General features: G+C 38.9%; 1 protein-coding gene and 1 pseudogene across 1 annotated transcript in view; one reads left to right on the forward strand and one right to left on the reverse strand.

Annotated features, from left to right (window-relative positions):
• LMO7 (LIM domain 7) overlaps positions 1 to 18,407 on the forward strand; it is a 192,898-nt gene that overhangs the window by 128,401 nt on the left and 46,090 nt on the right. The window contains exons 5-10 of the mRNA XM_077761210.1: positions 5,385 to 5,415; positions 6,216 to 6,329; positions 10,134 to 10,329; positions 13,613 to 13,865; positions 14,802 to 15,080; positions 17,115 to 17,834. Coding sequence (XP_077617336.1) covers positions 5,385 to 5,415; positions 6,216 to 6,329; positions 10,134 to 10,329; positions 13,613 to 13,865; positions 14,802 to 15,080; positions 17,115 to 17,834 — 1,593 coding nt within the window. The remainder of the gene's footprint in view (positions 1 to 5,384; positions 5,416 to 6,215; positions 6,330 to 10,133; positions 10,330 to 13,612; positions 13,866 to 14,801; positions 15,081 to 17,114; positions 17,835 to 18,407) is intronic.
• On the reverse strand, positions 871 to 4,535 carry LOC144229987 (eukaryotic translation initiation factor 1 pseudogene; annotated as a pseudogene).

An 18,407-nucleotide genomic window follows, 5' to 3' on the forward strand; every position in this document is an offset into this window, starting at 1 on the left:
TTAGGGAGATAGGCTTTTGGCCATGTAGACACTTTTTTTTCCCTCCAGCTTTGAGCTTTGGGAGAATTTAAGGGGTTGGTCAAGGCCGTTTACAGTAGAAAAAGGATGGATGATAAGGGTTTGATGCAAACATGGATGTTTGGCCACTGATACTAATACCCCACCGGTTTGCCTTGCCCTTTGTTTGACCTTATTCTAGAAATCATTTCCTGTTCAAAACTTTCCATAATGAAAGTGTCTTGAATTATGCTTCACAGAAATGTCTTTTCTGAGGAAGGACTTTATGTGTGGGGGAACTTGACTGTCCTCTGGCCACTGCTCTTCCCCACACTGTTTGGTTGAGATGGATGATTTGAGGATAGTTTTGAAATGTCTCCTTTACTTGATCTGCTTCTGTTAAGCACTTCTTAAATTTCTTATTTAAGCCCAGCGAGACCCTGGTGTGTTGTTCCTAGGTGAGACTATGAGAGTTCAGTAACATGACCAAGTTCTCACAGCTAATAAATGTGGAGCCAGAATTCACACCCAGAGGTGTGACCTCAGAGCCTACCCTCTTAGCCACGCTGGCTCTTCAAGAAAGAAAATGGCATGGGGATCTCTGGAAGAGAGCTAGAACATCTACATGGAATTTATTTCCCTTTGTTTTAAGATGGTATTTTCTGATTGATTATTCATACTAGTATTTTATTTTATTTTACTTTATTATTTTATTTTTATTTTATTTTATTTTATTTTATTTTATTTTGTTTTATTTTATTTTATTTTATGTTGGCTCTTTTAAGTTTATTGCATGAAGGAGTTACACTAGTCCAAGTTAAAAGCAGACCCCAAATGGTTACATTATACAAGCTGTGCAGTTTTTAAACTTGTGACAGGGGACAAAAGGGGAATTCTACTCATTGCAAGGAAAGCCTCACTTAAGCTTCAGTGAGCCAGAAGCACTTAAAACCCATGAACCTTCAGCTGGTCGTCCTCAGCCAGTCCAATCTCTACAAGGAACCGGCGTATGTTCTTGCGCTGGTCACCCTGTAGCTGAATTACTTCTCCATATTCTGGATGCTCAATTACAGTACCATTGCAGCCAAATTTCTTCTTAAACAATGTCACTAGTTTCTTTTTATCATAGTCATCAGCGATCCCTTGGACAGTAGTAAGGGTCTTCCTGCCATTTCTCTGTTGAATTCTTATATGGATATAATCCTCAGTGTCAGCAGGAAGTAGATCATCACCCTTACTTGCATCAACAAAGGGGTCGAAAGAGTGGAGATTCTGGATAGTGGACGTACAATACGATTCCTTTTCCTCAGTGGAAACGGCCTGCTGAAGGCGGTGGCCTGCTGAAGGCGGCGGCGGGAGTAGGTGGGCGGGAGGGACTGAGCGTCGGGAAGCGAGGAGTCTCAAGGGGGAGGCTGCTGAGTCCTCAGTGGCGGCTCAGTGACTGGGGCCTCATACTAGTATTTTAAAATAGCTTCATATAAAGGAGGAATCAGACCTAGGACTTCCTGGTTCAAAGTATACCTAAAAGCTGTTAGGGTAAGGTGGTTACAGAAGGATGTATTCACTGATGGGCTCACTTGAGAGTTTGTGCCTCTTTTCTTCCTGACCTCTAGTAGAAGGTTCAGAGGTCTGTGATGGGTGTATTTTCTGCCCCTTTGTGAGGTAGCAAAGAAATTACCAGAGCTATTTCATATAACAGTGGAGGATTATATCCATGTTTTACTTGTGATTTTTTGAATATTAAACACAATTTTCAAAAATTAATGTATGACACACAGAGAAGACTAGCAACACATTCAAAGTAGTCTTTTATTGACATTATTGATGTTTCATCTCTATCTCCCTTTATGGTGAATTTGGATTTCAAGGTAAGTTTGGATTCTTTTGGCTAGTCCTTCAGAGCTCTGATGGGAAGCTCTTCATTGCGTGGACTAGCACTTCATCTTTGTACTTAGCACTCTAGCGTTGGTCTTTGTTTTTGAATTTCTACCTTTTTGGACTCATTGATGTACAATTGTAAAGAATTCCCTTTTAATGTCATTACTACCTAAAGCACTCTACACATTCAATGCAATCCCAATCAAAATTGCACCAGCATACTTCTCAAAANTTCCCTTTTATTGCAATTTTAAAAATAGCATTTTAAAAAAGAAGCCCAATTATGGGTATCAAATCAATTTGAGTGAATTGAATATGTTTTAAGCAAGGTAATGCAATGTGACTGTTCTTTGATATCATGTATATTTATTAGGTAGGACTCTCCTGAACTATTACCATTTTAGGCTTTCTCTTGCTACGTTAGTTTTGTAAGCTAAATAAATGTATTCAGTCAGTGTTTGAGAGCATCTGTGTGCGATTCACTGTGCTAGGCATTGTTAATAAAATATTATGCGGTTGCCAGGTGGTAAACCTGTCTTAAGACACCTGAGATATGACAATAAACAAACCACAAAAATCCTTTTGGATTCTGGTGCAGGAGAACCATAATGAATGCATGCAGGAAATGGTTATAAGTACAAAAATAAAGCAGAGATGAGTGATGGGGAGTATCAGACAGGCTGATTGCAGTGTTAAATATTTGGGTCCAGCATGGCTTCACTAGGGAGCATGTGTATGGAGCTTGGGGAATAAATGGGCTCTGCCTTGTCTAGTTTATAGCTTAATGATAACTGCTTCTTGATGAACACTTACCATGAGGGTAGGGATTCTGCTAAGTACTTGTGTACATTTCCTCCTAATCTACCAAACTGGGGAGCATTATCCTCAGTTTCATCAGAAGGAAACAGAAGCTTTGAGAGTCAGATTGCTCAGATGAGCACAATGGAATCCAGATCTGACCCAAAGGCCATGCTCTTAATGTGGTATTAAACCATGTCAACTCTTGAAATATTTATGGAGAAATTACTGACTTTGTAGGTACGGCTGCCTTATTTTTGGTTCTGTTGTGTTGGGCAGTAACTTGTATGGCTCATGGAAAGTCTGTGTTACCATGAGCTTCCCTTTGAGCCTATTCTATTTAAAAGGCTTTGGGGTTGTTCTCAGTGGCCACAGAAAGCAAGGAAGCCACCTAGTTACTGACTTCCATGCAGTGGGATGTGTTTGTTATGTGTCAGAGTGGCCTCTATTGACTCCAGTAAATCATTGACTACTTGAATTCCTAGCATTACATTTCAGTGATAGGATACTAAATTGGCTGGACTACGTATCATTGTGTTGAAGAACATGTTATAAATGCTTATACTTAGAAGGGAATGTAAAGTGCATGGAAGGTTACGGTGCCAAGGTTACTGCCTTTTGTGTTTATTACAGAATAGACCCATACCTTGCATTTATAGCGATTGCTTTATTGTAATAAAAAGTAAATGACAAAGGAGTGTGTTGGAGTAGAAAGCTTCATGAAGGGAAAAGGAAAGGAGGGCAGGGGTTCAAGAGAGCACTGTTCCTTCTGCCCTCAGTGTGCTTAAGAGAACATTCCACTCAAAGCATCCCATTTTAGTTGGATGGGATTTTCAGTGTAGCCTATGCTTTGCATTGAATATTAATAGTTCTTTTAGGCTTTGGCTAATTTAATATCTGGGGTGTATATGTTGACCATTCTTAAAAGAATCTCTATATTCTACAACTCTATGTGCTATGATCAGCTTTTAGTGATCTCCCTCCATTTACTACTTCCAAAACTGAATGTTGTTGATTCTTACAAGATGATTTTTTTTTACTTAGGAGATAAGTTATGATTTGAGCACATAGACTCTACAGTTTATTCTTTTAATTTACTTCTTTGAAGAATAATAAAATATATAAAAGGATATGTATTATAAGTGTACAATTCAAAGACCTCAGAGAAAGAGCACCCTTAGGTAGCCAGCTTCCAGATCAAAATAAAGGAAATACAGTGTCCCCCTTCTTTTTCTAATCATCCCACCATCCTTCTCCTCAAGGGTAACTGCTCTCTTGACTTCTAACATCATATCTGTGCTTTTGTACTTGCTATGAATAGTGTGTACTGTTTGTGTCTGGCTGCGTTTGCTTCTTATTGCTAGACTGAATCATACGGTTGCATGCGGTTTCAGATTGTCCGCTCTTGTGGTCATATAATATTTCATTGTGGGTATTCTGTAACTTATCCATCCTATTGTTAAGCAGCTTCCAGTTTATTCTATCATGAAGGTGCTTCCATAAATCTTCTTACATATGACTTTTGGTGAATATATGTTGGCATTTCTGTTGAGTATACATCTAGGGGTTGAATTGCTGGGCCATAGAATATGCTTATACTTGGCTTGAATATTACTACCAAATGGATTAAATATTAAAAAGTAGTTGTACCAATTTGTATTTCCACAGTCATGTGAGAACTTGTGGATTTTTTTTTTTTTCCTGTTCTGAGGTAGGTGGGAGGTGCATGCTGTTCTAAGGTCCATTTCACTTCATGTTTGTTTTATGGAGAGGAATGGCCATAGCTGTCTCACTGATTCTTTGAAAGCTAAGTTAAATATTTGTGTGCTTATTCTCTCACCTTTTTCCTTTTTTGTAAACATGTCTTCTGTGTTAGATGTGTACTTTATAGATCTCCTATGTACACAGGTCATACATGTAGATACATTTTTTTTCTGGCAAATATACACTTGCAGACTTTAGGCTAAAAAGCCCCATTAGAGGTCACCTAGTTCTGGCTTCTCCAGTCTCTGAATTAGCAACGATCCTGCTAAAGTGTGTCTCATGACAGGAAGCACATTAGTTTAGGGTACCCCTCTGTTAATGAACTTGTGTTGCTTCTTCAGCATTGTGCTGACATCTAGCTTCTTTTAGCTTCTCCCGTAAATATCGTGCCCTTTTACAGGTGAGGGAGAAAACTCTTGATTCTCATGACAGATTAAATTAAATCTCTTCAAACAGAGATTGAATGGCAGAGATGGCCATTTTTTAAACTGCCCTTCTCAACGTCTACAGGACCTTGCTCTCTGAGCATTTTGCTCTGAGTAACTTGGGTGAAAAACCCGTGGACAATGGAAAAGAAAACTGTGGAAAAATGCTTTTTCTCCCCCTTTTTTCCCCTCAATTTTTGTTGCATGAGCATCCTGCTTCCTGGCCACTTTTTGAATGGGTTTAAACATTGTGTGAAATTAAAATATAAAAAGTGCATTTAAAAAACCTGTAATGAAAAAAATGAGAAAAAGACAACCATTTTATAGAAAATGGATCATTCTATTTCATGAAATCAATGAATATGGAAAAATTCTGATGGATAATATGCAGTCTAAGGTTTTTGAATGTCCAGGTAGTATTAATATTCATAGACCGTGGGATAAAAGTTTTTTCTATTTAATAATTGAAGGCTCATAGATATTACTTAATATGCATTTTCTCTCTTTTTTTTTTTTTTACAGGCAAGAAGAGACTGATAGGAGAGTGAAAAATGTAAGCTATATTTAAGGGAACATTATTAATGGTTTTTTACTTACATGTTCTATAATAAGGCAGTGGTATCTAAAAAAAAGCTGATATACTCTGAATCATTTTTCTAATGGAATTCCTGCAAGTAGAAAACCAGCCAGAAACTCTAAATATGTTTAAATAAGGTTAAACCATATGTTCTCTGACATCAGGGTGTATGAGGGTAGGTGAAACCTGGGAAGTGGCTCCATATATGTGAGTAAGGTGGGAAAGGCAAATAACCCACTTCTGGATCTTTAGAGGAGTAAGTCAAACCACCAGATCAGACTTTAGGGAAAAACACTAAATGTTTAAGAATTCTGGGTAATTGCTCAATGCAGACTTCTATCTCTAACATTCTGCGTATTAGAAGAGTTTCTAAAAATGTGACCGCTTTATTTTTAAAAAAATACAAGAGCTCGAGATCCTTATTAAGGAAGCTGAGAATTACTGATTTTAAGAGTTTAATCTGTAAGTTTGTTGGAAAAATTTATTGCTTTAGAAGTTTAGTTTGCTTTCTTCATAAATGTTGTCCTTCATATGAACTAGTAGAATATACAAATGCTTGTTGAGATCTGACTTTTTGGTCTGAGAATGTGCTCAGCGACAGAAATGTACGAACAATTAACATTTTAAGGACCCTTCTCCTTCACAGAATTTTTTAAAAAACCTACTTTTCAACCATAGATAAATATGCTATCTTCTGTCTGGAGTGTTCACGTGCATTTGAGCTTGCAACTAGTTACTAACGAGACTGATGTTGTTGTGTCATGGCATTTTTCAAGGTTTTGATAACATTGTACTGGTTGGGAAGAAAAGCACAAAGTAACCCCTACTATAATGGACCCTATCTTAATTTGAAAGCATTTGAGAATCTTTTAGGACAAGCTCTGACTAAGGTAAGGAAACTACATCTGGATGCGATGAATACTGTTTCTTATACTGCTCCTTTCTCCTCCTTCCCCCCTCCCTGTATTCCTTTCCTTCCACTTCCCTTCTTCCTTCTTCCCCTCTTCTAACAAACATGGCAACTCCTATGCTCTTTGCTCCACTCTGGATTGTACTGGGTAGAAAGCATTGTTACTTATTTGCTGGCTTTGTATGCCACCGCCAAGGAGTGAGGGAGTCTAGGTATTTAGTTCTTAATTTTAGGTAATTCAGTGACCTACACATCTGCTTCCTTTGTAAGGCTCTTGATATAAGTTAACTCTTTCTGTATCAGGAAACTCACCCTGTACTAGAGAGGTGCTACAGGACAACTACCATGTGTTGAAGTTACTCACCTTCTCTGTCTTAATATCTTGTCATGGTTCATTCAATCTCTAATGCCCATACTCCAGTCTCCCCATAATTCTACCATATTGCTTGTTTCCTAGACAGCAGTAAATAATGTTACATGAAACATGATACAGGGCTTAAACTAGAATCTTGTTTTAAACACATTTCTAGTCCTTAATATCCTGAAGTCAGTGTTTTAGCTTTTGAATGCTTAAGTATTGCTTGAGGAGGGTCAAGTGCCAGGGCTGACCAAAATTTGGTCAAGTGCCAAATTTTCATTTATAGGATCCAAATGGGGAAATTAACCTCTCTAGGGGGATTATTTATCCAGGGGAATTTGCAATGTTCAGAAGAAGATAGGTAGTTAAAATAATATACCATCATCTGATTAATAGTAGTTGCTCCATGGGTTTTTATGGTGATTAAATGGTACTGTGCCAATAAGGCATTTAACATTAGTCTCTGACACATTGTAAGGATATAATAAATGTTAGCTACCATGATTGGAAGATAGAGATTTAGGCCAGGATGAAAATGAGCACCTTGCCTAACATCTACTTTGATCTTGAAATCCTTTTGCCTGAGTCTGGCCACGCTGTAGAAATATGAGATTATAGAGCTTAGAAGGTTAAGGCATTCCTTATTGATTTTTATTATTTTTGAATTGTAGGGAGTGGAAGGTACTTCACACAAATTCTTTGAAACAGTTAATTCAGATAATAGAGCTATCCCACACAAGCATCATTCTAGATGTTGGGAAAACATCTAGAGCTCCATCCTCCTAAAGCAGCGGTGTCTGATGGAGACAGATGAACAGATAGATCACTGCAGTGGAAGAAGATAAAGCTGTGATGGATGAATGTGCAGGTGGCCTGGGGCACGAGCAGAGCCTTGCCTTACAGTTATGTCAGCTAAGAAAACACCCCGTTAAAAATAATGTGGGGCTTTGGCTCCTGCATTAGTGCTCTCTTTACAGCCTTTGGTTCTTTTTATGGTAGTGTGACTCAGGTTGAATAATCCTAGTACAGCATTTGTGCTGGGAATGCTTTATTAAAAGCTGTTTCCTGTCACCAGTATCAAAACCAGAATAGGTAAAAGAAAAAAAAGAAAAAAAAAAAGATAGATAAAACCTCAGTTGTTGCTATTCCATTATTATGGAGTGGGGACAGCCGTAAGAAGTGTATAAATATATATGATCTGTGTTTTGCATCTATTCTGTTCCACTCAAAGTCATTGTGTTCGAATGTTTCCCACTGAAATAGATAATGCTTAATGGCCAATCTAGAATGTCAATTAAAAAAAAAAACAACTTGGTAAGCTGTTGTACCTGAGTCATCATATAATTGGAGGTGACTCATTTTAGATGACCTGTCAGGGATGTCCTCGTAAAGACCAGGCACCGGGGCCAGACTCCGGTTCTTTTACAACTGACATGACCCATCAACAATAACCTTAATATAACTTTTTATGAGGTCAAAAATCATCTCTCTGTGTGTTGAGGACTCTGATACTTCCACAAGTACATGTCTAAGAAACCTGAGAGATCTAAAGATGTATTTAAAAAATTTTTAATCTGTTTATATTTTGAGAAGTATTTTGATGGTACCAGCACTAGGCCCAGCTTCCCCATCTCCTTGAAAATAAGGTACAAGGTAATGCCAGGGTGTCTGGCTTCTAAAGTATATGAAAGCTCACATAAATCCACTAGATCTTATTGGCGTTTCATACATTTGTCCAACACTTGAACCATAAATTGACAGATCGAGTCTCAGCCAAAAGTATGCCCAACACAGCTGTTAATTATGTATTGTAAACATACTTATTTCAACTTTATATGTTGAAAATGTTCATAATTAAAAGTTGAAAGAATAGTACAACAGATACCCAGATATGTACCATCCGATTCAATTACTGAAAACTTCCTATACTGGCTTTACCCTTGTGTCTATCCATTCATCTGTTTTTACTTAACCATTTCAAGGTAAATTGTAGACATCTCATCTCTAAAAACTCAGCATGCATCTCTTAAGAGTAGGAATATTCTTCCATATAGCTACAGTGTCTATTATATTGAAGGAAATTCATAAATGTTCCCTACTATCTAATACCCAGTCCATATTCAGAATTTCCCAGTTGTCTCCCAGCTTCCTTTTGTAGCTCATTCCATCTGAGTTCTGATTAATCAAGTTTCACATATTTCATCTGGGTTTTAAGAATTTCTATATTCTTTAAGCTGTCTCTATCATTTGCTCATCTGAGACTAGAATTTCTGATTTATACACTAATGACAGAATTACTTTCATTGTATGAAAAAATTAGTCATTAGATATTCTCTGATTACTGTGTATCAAGACTAGGCTAACAGCTTTATAGTTTTACTTAAATTATAATTTTAAAAGTCCAGTTTTGAGGCACCTGGGTGGGTCGGTCAGTTGAGCACCTGATTCGTGATTTTGGCTCAGGTCATGATCTCAAGTCGTGAGGTTGAGCCCCACGTGAGACTGTTTAAGATTTTTCTCTTTCTCTCCCTATGCCTTTCACCCCAGTGTGCTCTGTCTCTCAAAAACAAAACAAAACAAAAAACCCTGTTTTATTTTGCTATTAACTTTTTCATAGAGAAATGTCATTCAAAATAATGCTTATCGATGTAGAGTTGCATGTGCTACTGACTGAGCCAGCGAGGCACCCCCAAAATGATGGTTTTAGTAAGTTCTATATAATTTACAAACCTATGGATAATCACATTTGTTATCTGTCTATTTATCTCTCACATGAGCCAAACAAATACTTAATTAGATTCAGGGAAAATAAATTTTGAATGTCCGCAAACAAGTCTGCTCTCCTTGGCTCAGATCTAGGTGTTGCAATCAGTGGAAATGAATGAACTCTGGCATACGCTTGCTGTCCTTGTCCTTTTTTCTATTTTTAAAGTTTTTTGTTAAGAAACCATAAGTTACAGTTGCTTCATTCTGAAGACTCCAAATATTTCCTGGAGGGTAGGCTGAATATAATCTTGTTAACTTACCTCCTCTGGAACATTGAAATTAAGGTTGACTTTTTGCTTTGACTCCTTTCATGTTTATTGTTAGGTACTAACTGTAAATAGTCACTGATTTTTAGCATTTGAATGTATTATTAGCTTTTCCTTTTACTGAAATGCCCCCCTTTATTTTTAAATAAATTTTACTCTTTTATTAAATACTATTGAATACATCCTCATTGTTACATAAGTGCCAAAATAATATGGGAAAACATTTACAGATTTATACTCTGATTTTTGTCAGACCTTTTTTTTTATGTTTAACAGAAAAATCTCACTGCCTCACCTATCAAATAGCACAACTTGAGCTATACAAACAAGTAATGACTGATTACGTCTTAGGAAGTTTATGCTAACTCTCTCTCTTTAAAAACTCTTCCTTTAGGCTCTTGAAGACCCCCGGTGCCTAAAAAGGAGTGGCAGGGACAGTGGTTACGGTGATCTCTGGTGTGCTGAACGTGGAGAACTTCCTCCTCCAGGCAACCATAAGAGAGAAGATTCATTTGAAAGCTTGGACTCTTTGGGGTCTAGGTCATTCACAAGCTGCTCCTCTGATATCACGCTGAGAGGGGGACGTGAGGGTGAGTTACATTTTTGACCGTCAGTGTATTTGGTATTCCTTTGCATATTAAGAGAAAATTGGAAATATGAGAGAATAGGAAAATGGACCTAAAGCGATGGGGGCAAAAATTTTACAAAGATGTGGATTTCCATAGAGACTAAAATATTGGGGGCTTCTTTCTCTTTTTTCTTTTTTTTTTTTTCCTTTCTCATTTCTTCCTCACTATATTACCACGAGAGTGATAATTGTTTCACTTGTTTTTCATTCCGTGGTTAGAAGAGAATGGGGAAGAGAACATTAACTATGACCTGTTCTATCAGTGATGATCTATCCTAATTCTCTTCTGTCCAGATGCAGGTTTGATAATCTGTGCTATGAGGCTTATTTACTGATATATCTAAACATAAAAAAGACACTTTCTATAAAATTCTGGTCTAGTTTCTGAATAATTTTCTTCCCAAAAGATAAAAAATTTCTTTTAAGGAAAAGGAGGGAAAAAAAATATGTCTATAAGTCTTTCCAAAAGAATGATTGATATCTACCAGGATAGATTATTATGCTAAACTTTGATAAGTAAGTAGCCATACTAGCATGATGTTAGGAAACTTCTTTTGCTTTCATTAGGTTCAGGACCAATCTAGGACAGTGTGAGAAAAAAACATAAAATGAAAGTTACTCTATTACAAGAATCCTAATTTTACAGCTACATCAGTTACTTAAATGCATGTCCCCTTCCAGTGGCTATCGGGTGGTGTCAGAAATTCCGAACATGTACCTCTAACAATTCAAATTTGGATAGATCAAAACCGCAAGTAAAGTTTCTGTGCTTCTACCATCAATGTGAAAATAATGGAAGTTCTCGTGAATTTGTGCTAAATTGTTAGGCATTTTATTCTGCTGGTTATTTTGATAATTACTTTTATATTTTTACTTGTTTTCCCTAATGTTCTTATTATAAAACTATTAAAACCTCAACAAAGTTGAAAGAATTTTACAGTGAATTCTCCCTAGTTCTACCATAACATTTTACTGGGCTTGCTTTCTCACATATATTCCCCTCTCTCTACATATGTACATTAATTGTCCATCTTGTTTTTTGAGACACTTTGCCTAAATGCTTTAGCACATAGTGACTACAATTCAATCTTTATTGTTGTTGTTCTGATGTAAATTTACTAAAAAGCAATGGATGTACAATGGATTTGGCTTTGAAAAATAATCAACAAATTAATTATAACAACCACTTCAGGTTTTAGAGTAGTAGTGGCATTTGAAAAAAAAAAGAATATCTAAGAGTTAACCTTTATAATTATTTGTTGGTGTCTGATATGCAAGTATGACATTTTTATGGCCCAGATGACTAGTACAGTTTTAAGGAAATGAATCTGAGTTTATAATTCATCTGAGTGATTAAAACTGTAAAAGCAGAGGCTGACGTTCTTTAATGCACTATATTCCTTTGTCCTGACTGGATAACGTAAAACACAAGGTGTTTAAGTTTATATCTGGCCAACAAAGAATAACAGGGGCAAAGACTGAAGGCATGTGGGAATACAGTGGTCCCAAGTGTGGAGTTAAAGTCCTCTCCCCAGATACTTGGTGGACTGGATACCTGGTATGTGTGACGGAAAGCAGAAGGCTACTGTCACACTTCTTCCTGATCTTGTGAAAGAAATTGCAGAGCTTGTATGAAGAGTGTGGAAGGGAAGATGTGGTACTTAAAACTGAGGAAGAAGAGAAAAGCCTCAGGGCCACCCAGATGATCTGACTTTTTTGCAGTCAGTGTGTTGAAATTCTGCTGCCTGCTTGAGGTCTCAAACTGATCACCATCCCCCTTAGGATAATATTTTTAAGTTAACAGAATTGCAAAGTCAAATTCCTCAGTTTTATACAAAACCCCTTTCCATATTAAGAATATTTGCCTACTCTGCGGGGAACCTTATTGCACTCAAAGATAAACAGATTTTAACTTTAAAAGTTCCAAAGTAGAAAATCTCCCTGTGTGTTTAAAATTCCACATGTACACATTTGGGCGAGAACCTTTAAGACTTTTCTTATTTGCAAACAAATGTAATATTCAGGGGTGGTAAAAATGGAAGCACCAACCAGATCATTGACCATTAACCCTCCTGGTCATAGCCACTCGTTCTTCCTCCCCTTTTTGGCTTTTCTCCTTTATCTTGCTCCAGCTTCATGGTCTCCCAGGGTGTGTGAAACCACTTCCTATAGGCCATTCTCAGTGTTATTTACTGTAGATTTCTGCCTGGCAGGAGGGAGGAGACCAGATGGCCTTGAGCACTGGTTGACCCTGCCCTGCATTCACTGTGCCCAGAGGCGGCAGCTCAGCTACACCGGTACCATGCACAGCCACCCTCTGAAGGAGCCCTGGTGGGAAGCGAGAAACATCTACAAACTTTCTTTGCAAATACATGGAGGCAGGAAGAACAAAAGGGGAGAGAAAAGGGAGACAGCTCAGCTTGGATCTGTAGTAGTATTTTGTAGTCTCTATTCTTCCTGTGTCTTTATAAGAGCAGACTTCTTTAAGAGAACAGATCAGCATTTGTATCTATCTGACCTTGAGGTGTATCTGAGTGTCTTCTTTTGAATTTGTGTTTAAATGATTTGATTTGATTTTGGAATCAAAATACAAGGTTCCCAGTATTTTCGTGGCCACCCTGAGAAAAGCCTTGAGTTACATGTGTTCGTTTAGACACAAGGCTCGCTATTCCTTTGGACCAAATGTTTATTAAAGTCCCAACCTCTTGTCTAATGTGTGACTCTTGCTTATAGGGATCTCACTAGGATGTATCCAACCCCTTCCTGATACTGTGCTTTCTGCTGCTTTTTCCATGTCCTCCCTTATCTCTCTCACCTCACAGAAATTTGAGACAACGGCATGCTTTATTTTAAATTACAGACTTTCCCTCGAATGACTCTTTGATCTAATTTTAGGTGTCTTTGACTCAACTGCAAATTTTAGTCATATGTATTCCATCGATAAATTTTATGTACAGTCACAGGGCAAGGAGGATTGGGAAGAAAAGAAGTTCAATGGTTAATGGGGATATTTTCTGCTTCGAATGTTCAACAGTAAAAGAATGTAGCGCATGCGCCTCCAGTATGCAAAGCAAGTTCCTCCTAATGGATCTTATCACAACTTCATGACAAATTTCTAAAAATATGCCCCAGAGTTAGCAGAAGAGCCCTGGGTTTCCAAGGGAAAGACAAAGCAGGCATGCTGTGTGGGTTCAGTTAGACAAATGATCTGGAGAGTAAAGCAAATTCTCGTGCTTTTTTTATAGGTTGCGAAAGCGACACAGATTCTGAATTTCCATCCAAGATGCAGGATTATAATAAAGATGATATGTCCTATCGAAGGATTTCAGCTATTGAACCAAAATCTGCTTTACCATTCAATCGTTTTTTGCCCAACAAAAGTAGACAGCCATCCTATGTTCCAGCGCCCTTGAGGAAGAAGAAGCCGGACAAATACGAGGATAACAGAAGAAGTTGGGCAAGCCCGGTCTATACAGAAGCGGATGGAACATTTCCAAGGTACTGGGATGCGAGCTGACGATGGAGTTTTAAAATTCAGTACGCTATGTGAATTTGCAGGGATATTTAAATGTGGGAAAAAGGAATGGTTCTTAAAATGTATTTCATAGCCAAAAGATTTCACTAATGAAAATGTGTTTTTTTTCTTACCTATATCTTTAGTCATGCATATCCTGAAGATATTTCTTCCCTTTTAGGATATCAGCCTATGATGTGCTGGTTCTTTTTTTAGATGCATGTCTTTAGCTTATTGACATCTTTCAGCTTACTGGATGACTTCTGCTTTTCACTGTGAGCTGTTATTTTCTTCCATTTTTTCCCTGTTTGGTTGATCTCAGTGGACACACCGAGAATCCTTTAATTTCCCATCAAATTAGCAGAGCAGAGTGGGATTTTTCCAATCCAGCTTCCTGTCAGAAGGAGGTGTACAGTTCTGAAAGTGGTTCGGACTCCGAGGATGAACGAAGGTTGCCTGACGTAGTTTTGGATGACTTAGCCAACCGTAGATTCCACGTGAGAAAGAGACCTGAGTGTTTCATCTCGAAAACCACCTCTCCTAGCTCTTATTCACAAAGGTTTTCTCCTGCTGACCCATTAGCCACTGGGCTGTATGCATTGACGAGGTCAGAAAAATTCTCCTAGATCAGAATGTCTGTTACGTTGATTTTAATACATAACACCCCAGATTGTTTGCAATTTTATCTCTTTTTAACACATCTTATAATTATCTTTGGCCCTTGCGTATCTCGCTGTTCTCTAATTAAAATGAGATGCTGTTATAATGCCTTAACTTTGTTCTAGGAACTGTAATGATGAGAGTGGCAACTAATTTGTCTCATTCAGTGGTATACACTTTGTGAGCCAGAAAGCATGCCTTTGTGTTCTGTGTCACAAACTGCTCATTCAGTATCTTAACTGGTTGGATGTTTTGAACAGTAATGAGAGGAGAACTTGGGGCACTAGTGTGGAGAACTGGCCAACAGTACAAGAAACTTCAAACTCCTCTTGTTACTTGGAAGAGAAAGAAGAAAAGACAAGTACACCCAACACCGTAAAGGATGATCTTTATGTGCGAAAGCTAAGTCCAGTCATGCCAAACCCAGGGAATGCTTTTGATCAGTTTCTTCCCAAATGTTGGATCCCGGAAGATGTGAACTGGAAAAGAATAAAAAGAGAAACTTACAAACCGTGGTATAAAGAATTTCAGGGATTCAGGTTTGTCTCCATGCATGTTTCTCTTATTCTACTGTTTATTCGACAGCCTGGCTGGGCGTGTTCCATGTGTACTTTCTATGAGAGGGAAAGAGAAAGGTTCAGTTTCCGTTTCGTACCTATAAAATCTCTGTAACTGGAAAAAAAATGCCGTTTAACTCTTCAGATCTGGATCTTAAAGAGCCTTCTGCACGGCAGTATTTTTCAGTAGTTGTAGTTTTCTCCAACTCTTCCTCCTTCCCTCCCCTCTTTCTCTGTATCACTCTACAGTGGGAGGAATTCAGATTCTGAGGATGAGGATTCAAGCTCTCACAGAAGCTCCTCCATTTTTAGTAGAATCCAAAAAGCAAAGCATAGGCTAGACAGCAACCGCCAAAGACGTTCACTCTTGCTGGAATTGGCTACCAAAGGGGCCAGGAGCCCCCGGGACACCCATGCAGCCAGGAGAACCAGTGGTGCCGCGGATGAGCCCAGGTTACCTGTGTGCATGAGCCTGCCTGCTTTGAGTCTGGCCTGGGACACCGTGCCAGCTTCTGCTGCTACCTTAACCTCTGACCATGATGCGCTGGGTCATGAAACCTTACTCATAACACTTAGCATAATGTATTGCTTTCTGTGGGAGCGTCTGAGCTCGGATGTCTATGGAACTAAGTATTCTTCACAGTAATGTACAAGATAGTACATGTGGCATAGTCTGGTCTTTTGGAAAAAAAAGCTTTTGTGAAAGTTGACCTAATTATGTGGTTTTATTATGTGCAGAGATGTGGAGAAGGAAATAACTTTTATTATTTTGTAAAATTTTTATTTTTTATTTTTTTTAAAATGTTTTATTTATTTCTAGGAGAGAGAGAGAGAGAGAGAGACAGCGTGAGCAGGGGAGGGTCAGAGAGAGAGGGAGTCACAGACTGAAACAGGCTCCAGGCTCTGAGCTGGCAGGCAGCACAGAGCCCGATGCGGGGCTCAAACGCACGAACCGTGAGATCATGACCTAAGCGAAAGTCGTACGCTTAACCGACTAAGCCACCCAGGCGCCCCTATTTTTTTAATTTTTAATTAAAAAAGTTTTTTAATGTTTATTTTTGAGAGATAGAGACAAAGCACAAGCAGGGGATGCGCAGGAAGAGAGGAAGACACAGAACCTGAAGCAGGCTCCAGGCTCTGAGCTGTCAGCACAGAGCTTGATGCGGGGCTCAGACTCACAGACTATGAAATCATGACCTGAGCCGAGGTTGGATGCTTAACCGACTGAGCCACCCAGGTGCCCTAGGAAACAAATTTTAGATAGACACCAGAACATGCAAGTCTAGTGGGAAAATGCAAAGCAAAGATTCATCAGGGTCCTTTTTTTTTTTAAGGTCATTTATTTATTTTATTTTGAGAAAGAGAGGGAGCCACACATGCACGAGCAGGAGAGAGTCAGTGAGAGAGAGAGAGAGAGAGAGAGAGAATCCCAAGCAGGCTCCATGCTGTAGGCATCAAGCCCGACTCTGGGCTCAATCCCACAAACCATGAGACCATGACCTGAGCTGAAATCTAGAGTCAGACTCTTAACTAAGCCACCGAGGCGTCCCCATTGAGGTCTTTTGGAAATCTTCACATCATTTAATTTTTTTAATACTGCTGACTACCTATGCCTATTGCATAAAGTGCTTAATGACCAACTCTTCAAACTCTGCAAGATTGCCGCTTCTCTATGGTGGGGACTACATCACCATGGGTAACAGAATATGGACAGGGTAAAAGCAAGTGTGTATACATCAGGGAGGTGTGTGCTGTCTACAGTTTAGGCCCATCAGCTGGCCTGAATGGCATCCACCTTTCTTGGGAAGTACACTCTGGATTTGCTTCTCTAAATGGTATCCAGGGAGGTCATGGGTAACGGCATTAAAGGCTAGTCTTTCTCCCAAGCAAGAATCCCTCTCGTGGCTCCGTAACATAATTCACCCATGGTAACTGACTAGTTGGTCTGCTGCCTCATTACCTGTTCTACCTGAGCTTAATAAGATTCTCCCTTCCTTTTTCTTTTCTGTGCTTCAGTCAGTTTTTATTACTTCAGGCCCTCCAAACATATTCTGATGACATCTTGTCTTCTGAAACAAATACCAAAATTGATCCCACTGCCGGCCCCAGGCTCATAACACGCAGAAAGAATCTCTCTTCTGCACCAGGGTATAAAAGAGATGACCTCGAGATGTCAACCCTAGATCCTGACTTAGAGAATGATGATTTCTTTGTCAGAAAGACTGGTGCTTTCCATGCAAATCCCTATGTTCTCCGGGCTTTCGAAGATTTTAGAAGGTTTTCTGAGCAAGATGATCCTGTGGAGCGAGATATAATTCTGCAGTGTAGAGAAGGTGAACTTGTACTTCCAGATCTAGAAAAAGATGATATGATTGTTCGCCGACTTCCAGCACAGAAAAAAGAGGTGCCTCTGTCAGGGGCCCCAGATAGATACCAGCCAGTCCCTTTCCCTGAACCCTGGACTCTTCCTCCAGAAATTCAAGCCAAGTTTCTCTGTGTACTTGAAAGGACACTCCCATCCAAAGAAAAAAGAAAGAGCTGTAGAGTATTAGTGCCTTCCTACAGGCAGAAGAAAGATGACATGTTGACTCGCAAGATCCAGTCTTGGCAGCTGGGGACGACTGTGCCTCCCGTCAGTTTCACCCCCGGCCCCTGCAGTGAGGCGGACCTGCAGAGGTGGGAGGCCATCCGGGAGGCCAGCCGACTTAGGCACAAGAAACGGCTCATGGTCGAGAGGTCAGAGTGTGTTTCTGCAAGGATTTGGCTTGTAATGGATGGTCTTGTATAACTTTCCTGTGTGAGAAAGTGGCATTGTGTTGCCCACCTCTGCATGTCACGAGTCATTTTGAAGCATCCTGCAAAAATTTATGTTGTTTTGAGGAACCTGTGGTGATTTCGTGGAAAAAGTGCAATTCCATATTTGCACACCTCTAAATCAGCTAGCTGAGGCCTGTTTAAAAAGGTACATATGTAAACCTTGCCTGTGGCCTTAAGGAAGACTATGTACTACCTGTAACATGATGTTTCGTGAAAATGTTATGTTTACGGACGTTACAGTCTCATGTCCAGGCATTTCTGAGACAGTCTGGTTGTAATATAGCTTTCTGTGTTTTTCATATTTTGGAATGTATGATTTCTGTGTCAACATTTCCCTTGAAATATGGCATTGCAAATTTCATTTAACTTGATTATAATTTTTGCTCTTGACCTAGGTTCCTTGGATTATCAATATGTGACTTTTTAAGTTTATAGTTTAAAATTCAGTGCAAACTTTATTAAATGCATGGATGTTATTTGCTGTCTGCTAAA

The sequence above is a fragment of the Crocuta crocuta genome, unplaced genomic scaffold (genome assembly GCF_008692635.1).
Source record: "Crocuta crocuta isolate KB4526 unplaced genomic scaffold, BGI_CrCroc_1.0 scaffold60, whole genome shotgun sequence".
In the NCBI taxonomy this organism is placed as follows: domain Eukaryota; kingdom Metazoa; phylum Chordata; class Mammalia; order Carnivora; family Hyaenidae; genus Crocuta; species Crocuta crocuta.